Consider the following 24,569-nt stretch of genomic DNA (forward strand, 5'->3'; position numbering starts at 1 on the left):
CATAAAATCATTGGATAGAGCTGTGTTTGCAGAAGTTGTAAAAGATCAGGACAAATCAGTGAGACATTGACAAGATCTTCTGCGTCTGAGCCACAAAAGCACCATTTTGTTTCACCTTGAGAGTTTGGACACTGAGTCCCTTCTGCTATTAATAATTTAGATTGTTGAAGTGTAACATTCATTGAGTTGGTTCTGTGCTATGAAATTGAACTTTGGTGGAAAAGGTGTTTGGGATTACGTCAGTTTTAGTCTAGAAATTTACCAGCCTTTTACTTTTAAACCTAGATCTGTTTTGTTAATTTCCTTAGACTATCTTGCTATTTAATACTTGAGGGCCTTTTTCAAGGCTGGTATTGCATAATTTGTTAGTGGGCATTTTTTGCAAAGAGCATACTGGATGATTAATATTTGAGCAGCTCTTTTGTTCTTTGTTGAAGTTCAGGCAAAATCGTTATTAAAGATTTCACTTCTGAGTGTATGTGTATCAGGGTTTTTTTTGTGTTGTACTTGTATAGTACAGCTGTTTTTTCTACTATTATACTTATCCGTATCCTCCCCAGGTTTAGTTGGATTGTGGGTACAGGGGTTGCCTTTCTCACTGCATATGGTAGGCAGACATTTTGAGTCTATATCTGGTCTGTTTTCTACCTTCTAATTCCCCACAGTAGTATATAATAAAATTGATGAAATCTTTGCTTTCAATGTAGCTAAAGTCGCCTGCCGGAATGTCTATCATATTTAGATTGGTAGCACAGTAAGCCCCCTACTTGGGCACATTGTGCGGCAATTCAAAGTAGGACCAAAGTTAATCCCTAAATACTTATTTTCCTTTACATGTTCTAAAGCAGAGATGGCCCGGAACACAAAAGGTTTTCATGTTTTTATTGAATTTACTTGCAAGACGATAGCTTTATTATAAATGTGTAGTGCATTCAACAACCTTTGGCGCCCATTTGGCGTTTGTTTGGCGTCATTCAACTACGTTAATAAGGCTATTTGTTTTCTGTGAGAACCTTGGAGGGCAACGTTTCATGTTGGCATGCCAACTTGCCACACCTTACGTTGCAAAAAATTAACCCAGATATGCTTGCTTTAACCTGTTTGCCACTGGGTCTCTTCCATACGCTCACCATTGTTAACATGCAGAAAGGGATTCAGATTGACTAATGTACACTATGCGTGCCGTTCAATATAAAGTAAAACCCCCCTCTCATTTGCTATTCCTTTAATGGGAGAAGGGATTCAATCCTATTCATCAGTGCCTGTGACACCTCGTACAGGAAATCTCATAACAAGATGGCAGCACCCACTAAGAACACTATGACTCAAAGAAAGCATAAGGTGTTGGAGCACGAGTGTGGGAGATGGCAGAGAAAAGGAGAAGCAGAGACTGGGCAGTACCCTTTTTACCCGCACACTGTTCTGTATTTTAATTTTTTGTTTCTAAGCAATGTCAAGGGTGCTTCAGACACATATATTTTTTACATTGCTTTGCTTCATTTGACCGTGTCTTTAGAATCCAAACTATGACCACTTCGTAAAAACCACGTTCTGTAGTTTGACTCCTTTGCATGTTTTTTTTTTTCTTACAAGCTGTTATATGTTTGCTCTGTAAAGGCCGGGTAGCCATCCTTATGCTGCCACAATCCTTCAAAATGTATCCATTCCATGTATGTCTGGGAATTTATGGCATAATATTGGGACTATTTAATTGGTGAAGTTTTTTATAAAAATAAAAAGGCGAATGCAAAATGTGTTAAGCAAATATGCACGTTTGCTTACTGCAGTAAAGTAATTGGAGCTTTTGGAATTCCTTCTAGGAAATAGGAGGTGCTTATCACTGTTGAAATTTTAATGAAGCTTAAATGCTTGCTATTTATTCCCTTTCCACCAACCTTGAATGCCCTACTCACTTCTCATTTTATTCCTCCTCCTTTCTCAGACACAGTATTTTTTCACTTGCCGCCCCGGAGTGGAGATCGCAGGACGGTGTATGGAGTTTCTTGCTACAGGCAGATAGAAGCTAAGGTAAATAACAATGCATCTGGATTGGTTGAACTACAGAATTTAGCCTGCCATATTACTTCTCTACTATCTACTACTGGAGCACAGTTGAAATGAAAACAATATACACTAATCTGGCCATGACAATTAGATTTTTACTAAATTGATGAAAATGAGTACTTTATTTTGGTAGACTTAATATATTAACTGGCCCTTTTTTATGTGAATTTCTTTACATTTCTCATCGATATACACAGGTGACATAATGACATCAGTAATAGTGATTGCAAGGATGAGTTAAATAACAAATCTCTGTCCAATTACATTCCATCAATAGTGTCTTATCAAACAACTATTCCGCCCCTTTCGAACTTTCTCCCCCTCCACTTTTCATTAATTTTCCTAATTGCAATATTTTATTTTTAGAATGCATAGTGAATTATGTTAACTATCCACTTCTTTCAAAAACGTTTTTCTCCATTCCCATTATTAGTCCTGAAATTCTAAATATCTACAGCCCCCTTTTATGACTTAATCACTTAATCAAAGAGAGGTTGTACTCTTAACCTAGTTGTGTAGGTCACGTCTCTGCATCTTGGGCCATGAAGCCGATCAATGGTCACCACCATTTCATTCACCACCTGGTTGCTGATGCTCTGGCTTCCGGCATCTGATTTGGTGGAAATATGTTAATAAAGTAGTCTTTCCAAATAAGATTTTCAGAGATCAAAAAGGCAAATCTTCTCATTCAAAAAGTACACTAGGGGTCAGGGGATGATGGGATGAGGGGCAACTAGGCAGAAGCACCATGGCAGTGCGAATTCCCTTCTACCTTGGAGACCCCCAGCTCTTTTTGCTGGACTTTAGGACTTTGTATTATTCTGTGATTTGAACTCTGTGTTTCTTTTGGTTTTGAAGTCTGACAAACTCCATAGGCATCATCTTTTTACATTGTGACACACAGCACCTTCAGTGCAGTGTCACAGAGAAATCCTTTGGATTTCTGCTAAGGTTTAAATACCTTCTCTTGGATAACTACTGCTTCCAAGAGTAGTGAAGTGAAATTTACTTTACTTACATTTGTAACTTTATAGACCCAGCACACACTATTTTACAATAGGGTGCTGAAGGGTTTACTTGGTATCCCCTTTGTCATTCTTCTCATGTAACTTGTGTATGTTACCCTTTCTACAATTAATGGCTGGTGGCAGTGGTTTACTTTTTTCTAACATTGAGCGTTTCTACCACGGGCTGCAATTGCAGCTATAGTAAAGCACCCATGGGTGCCCATTTTGTTCTTCTTTTTTCGCCATTTCTTGTTGGAAAGGTCCTTGAGATTTACTCTGTGCGCCAAACCAGGTTTGGTCCCTTTGTTCATTTTGTCTTTGGCAGGATTCACTGGTGAAGCCCGCTTCTGGCTCCAGCATGTCTGGCAGGACAGGAAGCGAGGGAGGTGCCTGAAACTCCCTGTACTTAGTTTCCTTGGTTACAGGAATGCACCCAAAGGTGATTTGCTGGCTGGCTGTCCTGCTGCTTCAGGAACTTATTGCCAGAGAGAGGAACACCAAAATCGAGTGTGTTGTCTTGAAGTCGGACCCGAGCTCCAGGAAGATCCTCCGGACTCCCATGAAGCAGGACCAACCAAGCCTGAGCTACTTCAACAGAGTGCTGAACCCCAGATGCGAGGAAACCCTATAACGTATCCGAGAACCGCGGTGGTGGTATTTGCGAGAAGCTGAAACCGCGAAGTGCCGCTGATCTGAAGTTTGCCCATTGCTGCCACTGACCTTCAAACCGTAGTGAAAGAGTCCACAGACATCCTCCCTCTTGTCCCAACGACTGAGGCCCAGGACCAACAGGATCTGTAGGACCTACAACAGGAACGGAAGCCAGCTGGAACCAATTTCTTCAGACCTAAGGTACTGTGAACTAAGAGGTACTTACCCCTTGTTGTGTAGCCTTGCTAGCTCTCAGTTGAGACTTACCTTGATTGCCTTTGCAGAGTTGCTTTCAGCTTTGACCATCATAAGCCTCCCATCTTAAGGCCCAACAGTGATTTCCTTTTCAACAAAAACTCTCTATAACATTGTGCAAGACTTTTTACTTACCTGCAAGAAGATCTCCAGCTCCCCTAGACTTTGCTCAAGTAACATTGACTGTCCTGGATTCCTGAAGACTCTGACCCTGTGCTTTAACTAGCCCTCCAAAAACTCACATATTCTATAACTTGTGTAGCTGGGAAAGGGTTAATCTCCTAGCATTGGGGGGGGGGTATGTTCAAAAGTACTTCCCATTTGAAAAACGTGTTAACCATTGTTTCTTCCCTCTAATCTTTTCCTTTTAACACCAAACTCAGTATTGCTCTAAATGTACCAGTGATCTATCGATGCCCAGTGTCCTTGTTATTTAAGTCACCTCAGGGTTTAGGAAGTATCTGTGTGCCTTCCCAAATGGGTATCTACTGATTTATTGATACTGAGATTGTGTATTTTTGAAAGATAAGCATATAGTGATTTCAAATAGTGCTCAGTGACGAACACATGGATAGGTGGCTGTTGCTTCTGCTATCATTGGCGGGTCATGCAGCCATTAAGATGCTGGTTTTACCTAAATTCCTCTACTTATTTGAAGCAATATCCATTGCACTTGGTGAATCCTTCTTTCAGGAACTCTGGAAGATGTCAACTAGGCTGGGGGAAATAAAACCCTTATGTTATGCTGGAAACACTCATTAGACCGTATGCAAAGGGTGAATTAGCAATACCAGACTTGAAACTGCAATATTTGGTGTCATAAGCACGTTTGGCTCCATGCTGGTTTTTATCTGCATGTGCATGTTGAAGGAGCATGGTAATGCTGCATTAAACTCTTCTGATAGGTCGGAATCCAAGATGGCCGCCGGGGAGAGGAGTCGCACCTAAACAGCGCTCCGCCCGGGCCGCCAAAATTAGGCACAAAACATAGCAGTAACGGCCCGTTTCTTGCCCCCCCCGACAGCTGAAGGACCCCCCTGCTCCCCCCCACCTGGAGGAACGCGGTGCCGCTGTAAAGCGAGCGCGGGAAGAGGAACGAAGAGAAGGAAAGACCGGCCCCTCCCCCACCGGGGCCGAGAAGGACTCTTCCGCGCGGAAGAAACAAACGCAGGGCGGAAAGCCACAGCGGCGAGGCGGCGGCCAGCGAGAAAGCAGGATCGGAGGCTACGCGAGTCCCAGTGGAGAAGGACCGCCCTCCCCTGCAAAGCCTTGTCGGCAGGGCTCTGTGAGAAGAGTGGAGGCGCCGCGACCACAGCTGTGGCAAGGAGAGGAACGGCGCAGGGGTGATCAGGGCGGACAGCTGGAGAGGGGAAGCGGGGGCCGCCCTGGAACAGCGCGCCTGGAGGAACTGAGGTGAGCCAACCCGGGGGGGGGGGCGAATAAACCTCCCATCCACCCATACAAGGACAGAGCTTTACCCACGGGGGGGAGTCAAAAAAAAAAAGGGGGGGGACATCCATAACAAAGTCCCAGCAAGGCCCATACTCAGGCAGCAGGCCGGCAGAGGGGCTCACCCTATAAGTGAACTTTACGCCTGACCACCCACACAGCCCGACCCAGGATCGAGGAAGGTGCAACACAGGACCCCCCCCCTTCCCCAGCAAGCCAGAGGGGGAAAACGCAGAAGGGGTAATCAGAAAAGGAGATACAAGCAGCCACAAGCATATTGTACGGCGGGCGGGACGACGGGGGAAGGAGCGGAATTGGCAGACACCACACAAAGCTAAGGCAAACCCCCACTCACAAAAGCACAACAGGGGAACTGAACCGGAGGGGTGCACGAAGGCGCAATAGCCCCATAGACACTCCAACGAAGCACAGTACCATGTCAAGAGCAAAAGGGAAGGGTAACCCCACCCAACAGACACCCCAATCGACGAAACAAGGCGCAGATATATTACAACTGTGGTCAACAGAAGGGTCATCGCAATCAAGAGGGAGAACACAGGGAGAACCGATGGGAGATGCAGAGACTATCTCCCAGAATCAACAACCATTGACTAGGGGAGACATGCAAACGTGGTTCATGGACCTGCAAGAAAAATTCATGTCTACAGTCCAAGAGCAATTTGCGACCATGAAGAATGAAATGAAACAAGCGGTGCAAGACATGAGAATCGACATAAATAACCTTGAAGAGAGAACGGACATGGTGGAGAAAACACTGCAAAGTCTTGAAGAAGATACGAGACAGATAAGCGAGACACAACAACAATTGGTGACACTCACTCATAACATGGAAACACAATGTGAGGATTTGGAGAACCGCTCCAGACGCTCTAACATTCGAATCAAGAACATGGCGGAATCAGTGCTAGACAAAGATCTGAAAGAGGCGGTAAAGGAGGTGTTTAGAGACATATTGGGGGTGCAAGAAACCGAAGATATCGGAGTCGACAGAGTCCACAGGGTAGGACCAAAAAGATCTGGGGCCCCAGGGGAAAGACCACGCGATGTCTTAGTGGCCCTCTCTTCTTACTCGCGGAAAGAACAGATTCTCAGAAGGGCCAGGGAAATGGAGCATATTAAAATGAATGGGCAAGACATCCAACTGTATCAGGACTTGGCTCTGGTAACCCTCCAAAAAAGAAGAGCAATGGCCCCATTGGTGAAAGTGCTAATAGAAAAACAAATCCGCTACAAATGGACGTTCCCATTTGGACTCTTATTTACTTGGGAAGGAAAACAGAGGAGAGTGACCACACTGGAAGAAGGCCTCAGCACTATGGGTCTACAAGATGAAGAGATGGAGCGGGGGGAAGCCACAAACAGGAGAGAGCGAACGAGAAGACCTATGGGCTGGGAAACAAGCAAGCAGAAGAAGGCAAACGCAGGGAGGGAGACCAGGAGAAAAATCCCATGAGGAACTCAAGAAAAGTATAAACTAGGGGGGCTGACACGGGAATGTTGATACTGGAACCCTGTGGGGGGGGTCGCGGGAGCGGCGCTGAACGAACAATACACAGAAGGCAGTCTGGTCGAGACCCGACGGTTTGGAACTCGGTAAAGACTAATGGATCAATGGGGTTTAGGAATCCCCATAACATACCCCCCGATGGTTGGGAGGGCAGGGAGCGAAGGGTGCAACGCCCTAGCGTCAATAGGAACCATCGCCCTACTCGGGGGACAGTTTGTTTGGTTTAAAGTTAAATGTTGGGGGGGTGGGAAGTTCAAGGGAGGGGAAAAGGTCGGAGAATTCAAAGAAATGAATCAAACACAGCAGGTGAACCGACGCAACGGCACACGAGCATAACAGTATGGGGATGCTACGCTTTTTGACCTACAATATTAGGGGCATGAATCACCCAACAAAAAGAGCGAAACTGGAGAAACAGTTTAAAAGGGGGAAGGCAGACATTCTGCTTCTCCAAGAAACCCATATCAGAACAAGGGATAAGCAGAAAACAAGGATAAAAGGATACAAAATATGGGCACAGGCGACGGCAACAGAAAAAAAAGCTGGGGTGCTGATTGCGGTGAAAGAAGGGAAGGACTCTAAACTGCTAGATATAACCGTAGATAAAGAAGGCAGATACCCCTTCGCCAATGTGGAAATCGAGGGATGTCACATTACACTTGCCTCAATATACGCACCCAATCAGGGACAGGATGGTTTTCTCAGAGACACCCTCCCAAAATTGGAAGTCTTTGCAAAAGGGGAAGTGATCCTGGGGAGGGATCTTAATATGGCATGGAACCCACACTTGGATAGGACTACGGGTAACGCACAGGGCCAGGGGGCGCCAACAAAGCGCCTGAGACAACAAATGGACCACATGGCCCTGAATGATGTTTGGAGGGATCGGAAGGGCGAACAGAGGGGTTACACATATTTCTCACATGTCCATAACACCATGTCTAGGATAGACTATTTCTGGAACTACTGGGAAAAATACAAGGGCTAGATAAGGGAGCAATAGCCCTCTCGGACCATGCCCCACTATGGTTAGACGTGACTTTCCCAGGGAGGAAGAATGGGCTGTGAAGGTGGAAGCTACCGCAGGAGCTGATCCAGGACCCTGTAACTGGGGAGTCAATAAGGGAAATGATAGAGGAATACTTTATACAAAATGACACAGGGGAGGTCGCAATGAGCGCAGTCTGGGACGCGTTCAAAGTAGTATTGCGGGGAAAGATGATAGCGCTAAAAATCACGAGAGACAAACAAAAGTTCCTGTGGGAAAAGGAATTGGAATAAAGCGATTGAGGACATCCAAGAGAAAATGCTAACACACCCCACGAGGGATATTAAAAAAATCGCTGAAACACACACAGGGCCAATTAGAGATGCTACGTACGAAGGCTGCAGAAAATAACCTACTCTATCTGAAACAGAGATATTACATTAAAGCAAACAAAGCAGATAGACTCCTGGCGAGACAGCTCAGGGCAAAACGGAAAGAAACAACGATTAAGGCCATATGCGATGCAAAGGGGGATATCCAAACACGCACACATGACATGGGGGAAGCACTGAGGCAATACTATCAAACTCTCTACTCCACTGAACGCCCTGATACAAGCGCCCAAGACATATACTTGGAGGCCCTACAGATACCGAAAATTTCAGAAGAGGATAAACAGTCATTCAAGTCCCCTATTAGGGAAGAGGAAGTCAGTAAAGCAATAAAGGGACTCCCAGGTAACAAAGCCCCAGGCCCAGATGGGTTCACGGCTTCATTCTATAAAAAATATTCAGACATACTGACCCCGATCCTAACCAGGCTCTTGAACTCGTTTAAAGAGAGCGGCAATGTGACCCCCACAATGAATGAAGCGAAAGTATTGGTATTCCACAAGCCAGGTAAAGATCCAATAAACCCTGCATCATACAGACCAATCTCCCTGATTAATTTAGATGCAAAAATGTATACGAAGATTCTGGCAACAAGGTTGTCCCCGCTACTCCCTAATCTAATCGGCGACGATCAATCAGGTTTCATTCCGGCAGGCAAACCCATGACAACACAAGGAGGCTCGCCCATCTAGTGGAAAAAATAGGTATATCCCACACCCCAGCGATACTACTGTCGGTAGACGCCGAGAAGGCCTTTGACCGAGTGGAATGGTCTCTACTATTCAAAATCTTGAAGTGCATGGGGTTCGGGGAACAGTACATTGCGAGCATCAGAGCAAACTATAACTCCCCATCCAGTAGAATAGTCATTAACGGCAAGGTTACAGATAAGGTAATAATATCAAGAGGAACGAAACAGGGATGCCCCCTTTCACCTTTACTGTACGCTCTGTTCTTAGAACCCCTCCTAATAAAAATACGGGAGTCAATACACATTAAAGGGATAGATATGGCTGGACAGCAACATAAAGTGATTGCGTACGCGGATGACATGCTAATAACCCTAGAGAACCCCGAATCCACTTTATCAGCAGCGGTGAGGGAATTAGAAAACTATGGGGCCATCTCAGGTCTAAAAATTAATAGGAAAAAATCAGAGATCCTAATCCTGGCAGGGGACAGAGCAAACATAGAAAGGGAAGCAAAGATACAGGACCTTAAGATCGTAGAAAAAGGTATAGAATAGCTGGGAATAATAGTACCACAAAAAATTGAGCAATTCTACGGGGAAAACTACCCGCCGCTAATCATAAACATTCGAAGGGAACTAGGCAGATGGAACCCACTACAGATTTCGTGGTGGGGAAGAATACAATCACTCAAGATGACTGTCCTCCCAAGGGTCCTCTACTATTTTCAGGCTATCCCGGTGGGGGTCCCCGACACATACTTCAAAACCCTAACAAAATTGGTATCATCCTTTGTATGGAAAGGGAAAACGCCCAGGATAGCAAAGATGGTCCTTACTCCCCAACCAGAGAAGGGGGGGATGGCGCTCCCACATTTTAAAAAATGTTATCAGGCGGCACAGCTTAAAGTCTTGAGGGAATGGGTTGGGGAGAACCCGCAGCAGATTTGGGCCAAACAAGATAGAGCGGTAGCAAGGACCCTTCTGGTAGAACCTCTTTGGAAACAGAGGCAGCACAGACATGAAAACTTAAGAATTAGCGAAATAATGAGGACCACGCTGAAAGCATCGGACTGTCAAACACGAATATGTATTATGACCACGGAGCTGGGACCCTTTACACCCATCTGTAGAAATCCACAATTTCCCCCTGGGATGGAACAAGGGGCGTATGACCGCTGGGAAGAGGAGGGCATAACTAAAATTGGCGAGATGTTCGCAGGCAAGGACATTATTTCACTAGAATCCTGCTTTACAGGCTCAAATCTCCCCAAAGGTGATAGTTATAGATATGAGCAGCTGAAACACTGGCTAAACTCCCCGAAAATCACTGAGGCAGCAACCAGGGATCTCACTGCTTTCGAGACATACATCATCTCCAACATGGGGGAGAAAAAGTGGGTGTCAACTCTGTATAAATACATACACACAAGGGGAGGACATTAAATGGACATATAGAATAAAGTGGGGCAGAACGCTGGGGAGGGAACCAACGGATAGACAGTCGGAGGACCTATGGAAGCAGATCCCCAAGATGAGCTGCTCGGCACAAACCAGGGAGATGTGGGTCAAAATTATGACACAGTGGCACTATACTCCAGAGAGGCTCCACTCCATGTACCCAAACACATCAAATCAATGCTGGAGAGGATGTGACGAAGTGGGATCATGGAGACATATTTGGTGGGACTGTGAGGGTATTAAACCCTTTTGGGAAGAAATTAGAAACGAAATGGGCAAAGTTTTCCCGGATGTGGGGTTGCTTGGGGAGGAAGTCTGGCTCTGTGGAATCAGAGATGATACAGCAAGGCTATACAGTAAATCACAATAGAGAGCCTTCATGGGACTTCTCATTGCGGCATGGACCACTATAGCACAGAAGTGGAAGAATAAGGATACCCCACTGAACTACACATGGCTGCAAAAAGTATGGGCCCACATAACAATGGAGAAAATCACTCACAAAATTCAAGGAACTGGAGACCAATTCGGAAAGGAATGGGAAGGGACCTTGCAATACCTCCAGTCAGACTTTATGGAACAGTGGTGTCCCCATAAGTTTCGGACATCTTCAACGCATAATTGGAACTAGGGACAATTTGAGATCATCCGACCAAAGGGGAGGGGGGGGGGAGGACGAAGGGAATGTTAATAATGTTCAATGTTTTTCTCTGATTGTATTTATGTAAAACTAATAAATACAAGTTTTTAAAAAAAATTTAAAAAACTCTTCTGATAGTTTTAGCATCATGTGCCTCCACAGGGCATGAACCCTGTTCAGACTACACACTGGGCATGGCAAAAGCAGTAGAATCATGGAGGAATCCATACATCTTTGCTCCAACATTGTACATATGGCAGACAAGTGTTCTGCAGGTTAGCACATGATACGCATGTCAAAAGGAGCTGGTAGATGGGAGGGATCGAGACGTGGGAACATATACTGTCTGATGCATTGACTAGCAATAAAACAGACCTGTAATATTTTAGAATAATAATAGCTCTTAAAGTATGGCCACAGTTCCCCTCCCCCTGATATTAATTAAACAGTAAAACTAGACCCAAAAGTACAAGACTAATATCTAGATTGTAAGGTTAAGCAGACAAAGGTAGAGTAATAACCTATAGGTAGAGTAATAACCTACAACAGAGCCCAGAGCAAGTTGTAATCTGCTTCAATTAAAATGATGAGCAATGGAGGATAACCTGTTTAGTAACGCTTAACTTTGCCTTAAACCTTAGGTTATGTATTACGGTATGTGATAAAAATGATGCAACCTAGTGATATTGGATTCTTTTGAATGTAGATATGTCTGTTTATCTTATTTAAGTTTGTCAAGTGAAGTTTATGTATCAGTGGCCACTGCAGTCATCCTTTCAATGTTTAGCAATATGTTTTTGTAAAAATGAAAATCACTTTGATGTGGTCAAAACTGCCAGTGCCCACAATCTCTAATCACAAGCCCCATCACTTACCTTATCGTCCAAGAGAAAAGTCTAATGGCGGCTGCTGTGTCATCCTTTCACTGTATAATGAACCACCCATAAAAAAGAAAAATTCAGCTTCAGTTGGTGTGGGCAAAACCACCAATGCCCTCAATCTCTAACCACATCACTTGTCCTGCTTTCCAAGAGAAGTCCTATAATCGCTGTGTGCAATCGGTAAACGGCTCTGCTACATCAAAAAAATGTTGATCCCAATATCCTGTTGTATGCCTATCTCAGTTCAACCTTGCATTGCATAGACCCCTGAAACAATGGACATTGTTCCACCAGGTAACTTGGGCATGGTGATATTAACAGATGTGTCAGCAAAATTATATTTTATTGATGATACTCCTTCCTCCTCTTTCCTCCGAGTTAGATTACTTTGGTCCCCTTTCCCACATTCTGAACGCCCATGAAAATGGATATCGTGTTTATGAACCAGAATCCATCTCAAACCAGAGTCCAACAGTGTATACAACAAAACAGTCTGTAACATAACACGAGGCTGAGATCGTACAAGCAGGCTAAGTGACCCCTTCACTCATTACTCCCCTTTCCTCCTTGTGGGGTATTCCGTCCTTCAGGATGGGACTGGATAACTTTTTGATAGCATAAAAACGATTGTTTTTATTTTGTTTTTTTGCAGGGGCCAGTGCGTGTGGCTTTAGCCCGCCTTCCTGAGCATCACCCTTCAGTCCTTTTCACCACACGGTCAGGATCGGGCGCACTTCGCATCACAGGTTTCTTTTTGTCTTCCCTGCTTTTGTCCTTCAAGTTTGTCTTCCTAACCCTAACACAATCGTGTTCTTTTCCTCCATCTATGCCAGAGCATATTGGTTTTGCCTCATTTACTTCCTGTGGGCGTCACTATGCAGGGACGAACCCTCACAACCTCTACCTAGAGTGCCTGGGCCCAGACCATCGTTGGCATGCATGCTTCTAGTAAGACTCCCTCTCAGTCCGCGCACTTGAAAGAAGGCACGTCAGGTGGGCCGAGGTCTTCCACAGCTTTCCTCCTGTACACATACAAAATTTCATTGAAGAAAGGAGACGCCGTCCGGTACGTACTCTTCTTTTCAGGGCACCCCTTGCGGGTGACTCCTTCCCGGGGTCATCTGTTTCTGGGAGGAGTTATACGGACTCTAGCGTCACCCGGGTTTGCCCTGAGGTACCCCAAGCGGGGTCTAAACTGGACACCAGAGATTCCCCTAAGGTTCCTACGTTGGGGGCTAAAATTAACAGGGTCTTGCGTGAGCTTCCCCAGCTGGGGGCTAAAAATACCAGGGTCACTGCTGAGGTTCGCCCGCAGGGGGCTAAAAGTACCGGGGCCTCTTCCGAGGTTCCCCTAAAAGGGGCTAAAAGACGTACCAGCAAGGCCGAGGATTCCCGTTCCGGGCCTAACAAGACCGGATTAAGTTGCGAGATTCCCCTTGCAGAGAATAAACATACTAACGGACAGTCTGATGGAGCGCATAGGTCAGGCAAGCGTCCAAAGTCCTCAGTTACTGGCTCTGCTGAGGATACCTCAGGGAGGGCTAAAGATCACCTCAAGGCCCCTAAAATATCAGCCAAACCCACAGGTGGCTTCCAACAGACCTGTAACCATGTCGCCACAGAAAGTCTCAAGATGGTGCCTCAACCAGCATCGACTGTCAGCCATTTTGTCGGCTCCTTTGGGGTTGGCCAATTTGTCAGCCCCCTCCGCATCATCTGGTCTAGATGCCAGGCCCACATTTTTGCAGTCTGCATCTTTGGAGGGATGGGGAGGGGGGAGAATCCATTCAATCCACCTTAGGAATGGAATACAAGAATGTCCCTTATACCAATGTTATTGCTTCCTCCGACATAGGCTCATCTGTACTGTGTGGACCCATGTATGACGGCAACCTTTTGACAGCCAGTCTCAACAGGTTCGTGGAGGCACAGTCTTCTTGATCGTCCACTACCTACTCCACATCCTAGACTGTCATCAGAGGAGACATTGTTCAGTCGTTTCAAAAACCTGATGCACTCCGACCCTATGAAGGCATACTTTAAAGACCTCTTCAGGGAGATTTCAGACCACCAGAGCACCAAGGGAGATGCCTCCTCTGCTGCTGCCTCCCAGGACAGTGGAAATGTCTCCTCCGCCCCCTCCAGTCTAGAGGCCTCCGGAACCAAAGGAACCTGAGCCATCGCTCACCATTCCATGCTCCACTTTGTTGATGATCCGCCAAAAGGGATGTGCTAGCTGTAAGAGGAACTGCCTTCTTCAATCGGGGCGTTTCATGAAAGGGTGCTAGATCTTATGGACTTTTTGGATATTCCAACTCCTGATCCTCTGGCGCTGCAGGCAGCAATTCTTTCAGGGAGGTTCTGTCAGGGTCCCTCACGTTAAATGACATGTTAACAGAGGCCCGCAGGGTGTGGGTAAAACCAAATACAGGCCAACATATAAACAAGAGGATAGACGCTAGTTACAAGCTACAGGCGTCTGAAGAAATTCTCTTGACTGCTTTCCCCCTTCTGTCATTGTTAAGATGTATTTCTAAACTCTGACCTGGTGAGCAGAAGTTTAGGAGGACACCCTTGTTTAGTGGAACAGGGGAAAAAACCAGACCAATCTACGATAAGCAGGCGGTCAAGTCTCAGGAGGGGTGAGAGTGATCAGAAGCCTGCAGTGAGCACACACAGTAAAACTCCGAAGATTACCCTTAGACAGATGTATATCAAAATTACATGTATTATATGCCTTTATAACAAAACACGATTAAACCACAGTATCAAGAAAACAGTTACTATACACACTTATTCACTACAAAATGCGTTTAGCCTAATGCTGATGAAAGGGGAGAAAATAACCACAACCTGCAACAGAAAGGAGCAAGTTCAGCACAGATATCGCATTAGGCAGTTCTTCGTAGTCAATCCCTAGCTTATGTAGTCCAGCCCTAAGAATTGAGGAGCCTTGTACTCAAAGTACATCAGTGAATTAACAACACATGGTCATGCATAAAGTGAAAAAATGGGTTCTCGTCAGGGAGCTGTAGCTTCTCAGGAAGAGGGTTGAGGCAATGAAGAATAAAGTCCTACTCCTTGAGGAGGGTCTACACTTGCAGATAGAGCGTCATTCGGAGTTTGGGAATAGCTGGGGAGCACAGGCTAGCCCAGCCAAGGTGAGTATCTTTTTTAAGGGATTCTCGTGCATAAAAACAGATGGATGTGCCAGAGGACCACCGGTAAGTGATGAAAGTATTCACCAACCATCGACACAGTTCAGATCAAACTTCACCCTTGCAGTTACCTGACGCTCCATCTCTCAGCAGCTGCGGGACGGGACGTTTGTCCTTGGCGGGACAGTAGCCGTTTCTCAGCTCTCGAAGAAAGGGGAAGGATAGTTCTGGTGCAGCACGTCTCAGGATACGATGGGACAGGTCTGCAGGGACTTGCGACATTCACCACAACGGGGTGACGCAGGGACCGCAAATGCTTGCAGCGTGGCGCACTCTTATAAATCGTGACCCAAAGGAGCTAAGGACAATGTGTTTTGGTGGGAGAGGGCCGAGGACTGCAAGTAGGTGATTCCCAAATACTCCTGCGTCCCGTCCCCTTTCCTCCATACTTGTGGGACATTCTGTCCTTCAGGACGGGACCGGAGCACTTTTGTCAAAAAGCATCACAAATGTAATTTTTGTCCTTTTATTTTTACATGTGGTACTGCACATGGTCGTAACCCCGCCCTCCTGAGCTCCGCATCGCCCTTTAGTCCTTTTCTGCAGGTGGTCAGGACTGGACGCACTAGCATCACTGGGAATTTTTATTTGTATTCCCTTTGTTCTTCCTTGCTGCTCTGGTTCCTCAGTCATCTTGTCCTCCGTCTATGCCAGAGCGTCTGGGTTTCGTATCCTGTTCTTCATGCAAACGTTGTTTCACGAGGGTGAATCCCCACTCTCTTTGTGGAGTGTCTAGTCCCAGAGCATCGCTGAGATTTGTGCTTCTACTGCCGATCCCTCTTCGTCGAAGCACTCCAACGTCGCCTCCTTCTGTGGGAGGAAGTGTTTCAGTGTGTTCCTCCACCTCATTTCCAGCTTATCATAAGACGCCCGGTAAGTTCTTTACTTTTCAGGGCGCCCCGGCCAAGGGACTCCTTCCTGTGGTCTTCTAGATCTGGGAGGGGCTTGTGTAGCTCTGTCACCAGGGGTTCCCCTGAAGTGCCCCAGGGGGCTAATAGGTGTACCAGAGTGTTCTCCGAGGGTTCCCGCCTGCCAGTACCGGACATCGTTCCGAGGTTCACCATTTGGGTGCTAAGGTTAAGCCAAGCTCGTTTGTGGCACTGGATACCAGGGTTCGCCATGAGGTCTCCTTTTTTGGAGATTTCTACACTGATACCGGGGTTCGCCCGGAGGTCACCTCCTGGAGTTTTCTGTACCGAGTCACGCCTCGGGGCACCTCTTGAGGCAGCTTTTTGTATCGGTTTAAAACCCAAGGTCTGCACTGACAGATCCGAGAGACCCTCTTTGAAGGTTTTGTCAGTGATTTATATTCCTCAACCATCCCACGCTTGGTGTCTTGGTGGTACCGGTTCTGTCGAGGGGGCAGAGAGGGCTGTCACTGACCATTATTCCTCTACTACCGGCTCTGCCGAGGTTCCTCTATCGGAGGCCAAGTTTAGGGCTGGTGCTAAGATGTCCAGTAAACATCTGCGTCCACCCAGTATCGGCTCTGCCGCGGATCCTTGTAAGGCTAAAGTGTTACTTAAGTCCCCTGACTCTCCTGAGGAGACAATTGCCTCATCTCCAAATGTGACGCAGTTCTCTTCGGGTGTGGACAAAATGGCGGCCCAACCTCCGTGGTCCATTGTGGCCATTTTGGATACCTCCCTTACACCTACGTTCACAAAGTCTGGTGCTGGGAGTATTCCTTTTGGGCTCAGCAGCCTTTTCCACGCCACGTGGACAATGAAAACCCATCTCGCCCTTCCTTTGACTAGCGTGTGCGAGCTCCGCTGCCTGATACTGTCTCGCTCCCTCCTGCTTCCGCTCCACTGATCTACGTGGACCCGGCCTGTGGTGGACCCTCCTGGCAACCATCCTTTCTGCTTTCGTGGGGGCATGCCTCTTACGAGCACCCTCTTCCACCGCCTAAGCACTCGGCTGAGGATGAGTTTTTTGTGAAGTTTCAGATGCATTCTATCCCTATGAGGACTTATTTCAAGCGTCTGGTAAGGGAAATGTACCCTGAGCCTCCTGTTTCACCCCCGGTACCGGCTGTTCTGATTCAGGTTCCAGTGGTGCCACTCCCTCCGGCGCTTCCTTCTGCACCTCCTCCATCTCTTTCTCCTCTGCCCCGTTGTCTCTTATAGAGAAGACACCGGTGGACAGGGACAATACTTTAAAACCTGAAGGGGTAGGCGTGGGGGACCAGTTTTGTGTTCCTGCCTCATTGGATGAGCTTCAAGCGGATCAGGACAGCGATGAGCAGCCCCGCTCGGTGAGAGCATTCCATGACCGGGAGGAGCTTGTGTAGCTCTGTTACCAGGGATTCCCCTGAGGTGCCCCATGGGCCTAATACACGCAGCACAGTGTTTTCTGAGGGTTCCTCCAGAGGACGTGCCAAAACTGGACGTCGTTCCGAGGTTCACCATTTGGGTGCTTAGGTTCAGCCCAGTTCGTCTGTGGCTCTGGATACCGGGGTTCTCCCTGAGGTCTCCATTTCTGGAGCTTTGCACACTGATACCGGGGTACGCCCTGAGGTCTCTGTTTCTGGAGGTTTTCACACCAAGCCACGGCTCGAGGCCCCTCTTGAGGGAGCTATTTGTCCTGGGTTAAAACCCCAGGTTCCTTTTCTTGCAGCTAAATCCAGTACCGACAGAGTCGAGGGATCCTATGAGGGTCCTGTCGTAGGGTACGTTCCTCAACCGTTCCATGCTCAAGGTTGTGGTGTTACTGGTTCTGTCGAGGGGGCAAAGAAAGGTGGTCAAGCACCACAGGCATTCCAGAAACGGCTCTGCCGAGGTTCCTCCGCTGCAGGCTAATTATGGGACAGTTCCTAAGATGTCCAGTAAACATCCTAGATCTGCCAGCACCGGCTTGGGCGAGGATCCTTGTTTCAAAGCTGAAGTATTACTTTAGTCCCCGGACTCCCCTGAGGAGACGATTGCCTCACCTTTTCCAATGACACAGTTCTCCTCAGTTGTTGACAAAATGGCGGCCCAGCATTCTTGGTCCATTGCTGCAATTTTGGATAACTCCCTTACACCAACGTTCACGACGCCTGGTACTAGGAGCTTTTCTTTTGGGGCTGAGCAGCCTTTCCACGCTATGTGGACGACAAAAACCTGTTTATCAGTCCTGGCAAAAGCTTTAGCTAAGGCCCCTTATACACAGTGGTAAGGGTCTCAGACTCTGTCCTTCTCTGGATTCCCGGGGTTTCAGGGTCGCTGGGCGCGCCGGTCTGAAGCTCCTGTTGGTGGTCATGCCGAAAGCAGCAGCGGCAAGGTGGTTGTTTTTTCTCTCTGCGATCAGCCTCCTCTACAGGGACAGGTAGTGTCCCTGCTGGCAAATTATCCAAAAGATTTTTTTTGGCAGTTACATGAGACTCCGGTGGGAGGACGAATCTCGTCTCATCTGGAGGCTTGGCAGACCATCACCGAAGACCGGTGGGTTTGTCCATCGCTCAGGTGGGCTTTCGCTTGCCCTTTCCCCCTACCCCACCCTTCAAACCTCCTTTCCAACAGATTAGAATGCCCTCCCCCAGTGTTCTCCTAAGGGAGCAAGTGGGGGGGCTATTACTCCTGTCTGTTTCACAGTGCCCAAACCCAACCAGGCTGGCCTGCGCACTATCCTCTATCTTTCCCAGTTTAATCTATCTCTTCCCCATGAGAAATTATAGATGATCACGCCCTGCCAAATAAAGTCCTCTTTTCGGAAGGGCGATTGGCTCAGTGTGGTGGACCTCCAGGATGCGTACATGCACATTCCGATTTGGACCACCCATGGGAAATATCTGCGGTTCTCTGTGAGAGCAAAACACTTTCAGATTTGAGTACTCCTTTTGGTCTGAGCTCAGCGAGACGCACCAGAGACTCCTCCGAGGGCCCCGCAGCGGGTCTGCCAAAGCCGGATCTTCTTCTGAGGTTCCCCGTTTGGAGCTAATGTTGAGCCCAGTTCTGCTGTGGCTCTGGATACCAGAGTTCGCCCTGAGGCTTCTGCATCTGGAGCTAACTGTACAGAGTCTTTGCTTGAGACCCCTCTCGAGGTGGCTATATGGACCGGGTTAAACCTGAGGCTCCCCTTCTTGGGGCTAAATCGGACACAAACATAATTGAGGGCCCTCATCGAGAGTCTTGGCTGTAAGGTATATCCCTCAGCCTTCCCATGCGCATGGCCATGGTGATACCAGTTCTGTTGAGGGGGGCAAAAGAACGTGGTCATGCACCATCGGCCTTCCTGTACCGGCTCTGCCGAGGATCCTCCAGTAGAGGCTAGTTCTGGGGCAGTCTCAACATGTTGAGTAAAAAACCCTAGATCTGCCAGTACCGGCTATGCCGAGGTTCCTTGTTTCAAGGCTAAGATGGCACGCAAGGCACCGGACTCCCCTGAGGGAGACTATTGCCTCACTTGCTCCTGTGATGCAGTTCACCCCAGGTGTTGTCAAAATGGTGGCCCAACCTCCGCGGACCACAGCAGCCATTTTGAATACCTCCCTTACAGCAACAGTGTAGTTTGTGTTCGCACAGACAATTCAATGGCGATGTTTTACATGAAGAAACAGGGCGACACCAAGTCTCCTCTCCTTGTAGATCTTGCCATACAAATTTGGTTTGGGCCATCCAGCTCATTGTTTGGCTCCAAGCTGTACAAATCCTGGGTCACCTCAACATGGCCGCATAGGCACTCAGTCGCCAGTCGGCATCTGTTACGAGTGGGAGATGAACAGCAATGCCCTCTCCAACATTTTCCATCAATGGGACAACCCAGAGGTGGACCTCTTTGCAACTTCTTTAACCAAGAAACTTCCTCTTTATGCATCCAGGGACTGGTTTAGAGCGTCCTCCCTAGGAGACGCCCTCGAGATCCCGTGGAACAACATTTTAGCTTATGCTTTCTCTTCATTGCTTCTTATCCATCGGTCGCTCTGTAAGCTCAGGAGCACATCGAACTGCATTCTCCTGTTCAAGGCTCCTTGGTGGCCAGTCAGATTCTGTTTTTCAGAGCTATAGCATCTGTCGGTACCTCCCAATCAGATTGCTGCAGATTCCCGAACTGCTTCACCAGAGCATTCGCCAGATTTGGTACCCCTCCCCACAATCGTTCACCTTGGGGCCTGGAGCCTGCGTTCAGATCGTTAACACAGTTCAATCTGTCCGAGGACAATGCGCGCATTATCCAAGCGGCCAGGAAGCCCTCTATGAGAGCTTAGTACAGGAGCAAATTACTGTTTTTGCCATTGGTGTTTAGCTAAACGGCTCAATCCCAGGCAAGCTTCGGTTGACACTGTTCTATCTTTTGTGTCTCATCTGGCCGTTTCCGGCATCCATGTTCTGTTATGCAGAACTTACTTATCCGCTTTTGCAGCCTATCTGTCTACGGACAGCTGTTCCTTTTCATTGACTAATCCAGTCATCGAAGGCATTTTGCGGGTCTCTTCATCTTTTCCCGCCAGGGTGTTATGCTATAAGCCATTTGAACCCATGGCCACTATGGATCTTAAGTACCTTTCTTTTAAGGTTACCTTCTGATCGCAATAACATCGGCAAGGAGAGTAAGTGAGCTTCAAGCTCTTTCTGTGAAGCATCCGTTCCTCACTTTCCACGGGGATGAGGTTGTGCTTCGCTCTCATCCTTTCTTCCTGCCTAAGGTGGTTGCCGATTTTTGATTTGAACCAATCTGTCTCCTTTCCTGTCACATTCGGAGACCTGAAGGGGAATCCAGCTTCCAAAGCAACTATTCCCCGCTGGATTGCCTCATGTTTTGCAGCAGCCTAGAGCATTCAAGGCCTTCATCCACCGAAGAGTATCCATGCACATCTGGTCTATGGCAAAGTGACTGCAGTTGTCCCTTGGAAGTCCATCGCCAATGGGCCTCCCCATCGGCTTTACCTGAGCTTCAAGTCTGATGCCCAATTTTTCCAGGCTGTTCTTAAGGATTTATTCCTGTAAAGGGGTTTTCCATCCACCCGTACTACCTATGGTGTGTGCTTGGGAATCTCCAACAAGTATGGAGGAAAGGGGACGGGATGTAGGAGTATAACAAAGTTACTCACTGTAGTGACTACCTCACTCCTAGTCCATAGTCCCATTTCCTCCATACGCCTGCCCGCCTCCCCTCTAATAAGTATCCTCTATTATTGTTTAAATGGTCTCGGACCCAGGCGATATAAAAGGACTGAAGGGCGATGCGCCCGGCAGTGCTCAGGAGGGTGAGGTTCCGGCCACGTGCGATACCCCGCGTAAAAATAAAAGGACGAACATTTCATTTTTTGATGCTTTTTGACAAAAGTGCTCCGGTCCTGTCCCGAAGGACGGAATGTCCCACAAGTATGGAGGAAAGGGTACTATGGACTAGGAGTAAGGTAGTCACTACGGTGAGTAACTTTTTTAGTCTCGAGTCTCAAACTCGGGATGGCGGCATTCCTGTCCGGTACCCCAGTTTTGAGTTGGTCAGTTCACTGGATGGCCCAGGAACACTTCTGAAAAGGCTGTTTGCGAGGGTAGCGGGAGAGGCCGAGAGTAGTTGTTCCCACTACTCCAAAGGGTTGAGGTGCACTTGCAGGCCTTCTTGGTACGATACAAAAGCAGGGGTCTGACGGGACAACAGCGGGGTCCGGGTGCAAACATTCCTAGCACGTCTCTGGCGTTTCCTCGAGTCTGCTCTGTAGTTAAGGATACTTGGCTCCTTCTGTACCTAAGTGTGAACTTCAGGTGAGCGACCTGGAATGGATGCAGAGCCCCTTCTCATCTTGGCACTAGGGTGGACTGGAAAGGTTAAAGAATCGACTAACAACAAGATAGCATATTAAAACAAGTAGGTTTTTAACAACCAACAAAAAGCAAGTAGTAGAGCCGGCAAAGAATTCCATAACTTGGCGGCCGCCACAGAAAAGGAGCGGCCCCCCAACCGCTCAAACTGGTAGCGAGGAATGGGAAGAAGGGAGGAGCCCTTAGAACGCAATTCACGAGAGGGCACATAAGGTTGGAATTTTCCCTGAAGATATTCAGCCCCTGAACCATAGAAATCCCGATGCACTATGACCAATGATTTAAATTGGACCCGTTTAAGTACCGGGAGCCAATGCAACGATCGAAGAACAGGAGAAATGTGAGCACCATATGAAATACCAGTGCAGATCCGTGCAGCGTAGTTTTGGAGAAGCTGCAAATGATGAACGAGATATAGAGACTGAGCCAAGAAAAGGGATTCACAGCTGTAGTAAAGCAGTGTGTCGCAGGAGCGATAGTGGATCCTTAATTAGGTGGCCGGACCAGAGACACCTTCAGCGAGGAAGGATGTGGGTCCCAAGTGAAGCCAAAAGCAGTAGCAGTTGTGCAAGCTGTGGAAAAAGAATCACTGAAGTCAGTGAGTCAAATATGGCATTCTGATTCCTTGCGTGAGCACTGCCGGCAACAGTATCCAGCTTAATATTCACTTGCGTATAAGCAAATGGAGCTGAAGTTGTTTGTTTTCTCTTTAACAATGGGACAATAGAAAAGTAGCACTTGTGTGTTCGGAAACTCTCTCACTCACGTGAAAAGCGAACACTGCGGAAAGCGATTGTTATACCCTTAAACTTTGCAACCCTTATGAATAAGTGGCCTCGTGTCCCTTATTACGACGGAAGCTATTGTTGAACACTTTAACCCTGTAAAACCTTATGAAGATGTGGTCATATGTGGCTAATTTCTATTTCTATGCTAAGAGTGAACTTCGGATCTTTATTCATGCACAGTTGGAGAGCGAGCAAGCATTGCCCAAGCCAAGAGTATTACCTGTTGAGACTGAAAGCAGCCTTTCTTAAGCCAAAACGATTGAAACAAATATTGTAAGCCCAATAGAAGTTCAACCTTGCCTAAGATACAGGTGGGCAAGCATTACCTGAAGCCAAGAGAGTGGCAGCAATGCTTCTGGCTGATTGTTTTGGCTAACAGTTGTCAGAGAGGTGAAGGCACAGTTGGGGAAGGGAAACCTTGCTGCTCTTAAAGATGATTTGAAGTTGATACAACCTGTAAGAGAAAGAGAGAAGTGGGTCATAAGGCAAGTTAGGTTGTTGTCGTGGCAGACCGACAAGAGAGGCAAAGAGGCTGCCCCTTTTTAAGAGCTATTCAGAGGAAGAGTGCCTTGCCTATTTCAAGGTGTTGAAGTACTTTGAAGTGAATCTTGTCAGAACCTGCCTTAAATCGCAAAGTACTGAAGCTGTGGTGGTATATCTGGTTGTCAGTAGATGCAAGACTTCAGTAGTACAAATGAAGTTCAACACTATGAGGCAAGGGAGAATGGTAAACTCAAGTAGAAGTGACGTTGAAGTAGAAGCAGCAGAACTATGAAGTCATCCTGACAAACATACCTATTTTGAATCCTAATCTGTTGAATGAATATGTAATAACTGTTAACCAAGACCTGTGTTTCATTAACATTTATAAAAGTTGTATTTCTTATTCTGCACTGTCACGTCTTCTTGGATAACTGGAAGTGGTGGCAAAGCATTGTGGGTGGGAATGACATTGATACCATTTTGAGGAAGTGGATAGTCTTAATTCCACCAAGAAGAACAGCTTTGTTGGTGTTGGAACTTTGGTTAACAAATCTTTAGTGTGACATTGAAACTACAAGAACTGACTTGAGACTTTGCTACTTATGTGGATTTCCTTATTTCTTTTGATGAACATTGTAGCTGAATTACCTTGAATCCTGGGGAAGGGAGTTCACCCAGGTTACTCAAAGGTTATCAAGAAACTGTGAATATAATTGTTTATTTGAATTGCCATTTATTTTCCTTGTGTGTTTGATGTTTAGGTGTGAGGGCCAGACTTTCCGTGTTAGTGTTTCCCTTTAGTTTTGTTAGGCAGGGAAATCCTCTTCATAGAAGGGATAGTGAGGCTTTAGTATCATTTATACGTCAATAAAATGGCATGTTTTGAATAATCGCCCATATATTGTCCGCCTCGCATTGCAGACCCCTCACACCACCTGCCCCTCTAAAAATGTTCTCACATATTGCCAATTTGTCTAGCGACCATGGCACTAGAAAAGGACTGTAGAGCGATTTGTTGGGCGGGGCACAGGAAGGCGGGGCTAAATCCACACACGCTGGCCCAGTGTAAAAATAAAAGGATCATTTTTTTTGATGCTATCAAAACGTGCTCCAATCCCGTCCCAAAGGACAGAATATCCCACAAGTATGCAGGAAAGGGGACTATGGACTAGGAGTATGTCAGTCACTACGGTGAGTAACTTTGTTTCTTTCATTGAGTCACATTCCTACTGTCCACCACCAAGACAGTATGTATCGTTCCTAACTTGGTTTTACTATTCATCATTCCACTCTTATTTACACCTCACGTAGACACACAACCCAAGAACCA

The 24,569-nt window shown here is 46.9% G+C and overlaps 1 protein-coding gene across 1 annotated transcript in view; it reads left to right on the plus strand.

The window, feature by feature from the left end:
- Positions 1-24,569, plus strand: part of AVL9 (AVL9 cell migration associated) — a 933,501-nt gene that overhangs the window by 364,169 nt on the left and 544,763 nt on the right. The window contains exon 3 of the mRNA XM_069613227.1: positions 1,943-2,028. Within this exon, the coding sequence (XP_069469328.1) occupies positions 1,943-2,028 (86 nt within the window). The remainder of the gene's footprint in view (positions 1-1,942; positions 2,029-24,569) is intronic.

This window comes from Ambystoma mexicanum, chromosome 5p, assembly GCF_040938575.1.
Source record: "Ambystoma mexicanum isolate Mex_15411 chromosome 5p, UKY_AmexF1_1, whole genome shotgun sequence".
NCBI lineage: Eukaryota > Metazoa > Chordata > Amphibia > Caudata > Ambystomatidae > Ambystoma > Ambystoma mexicanum.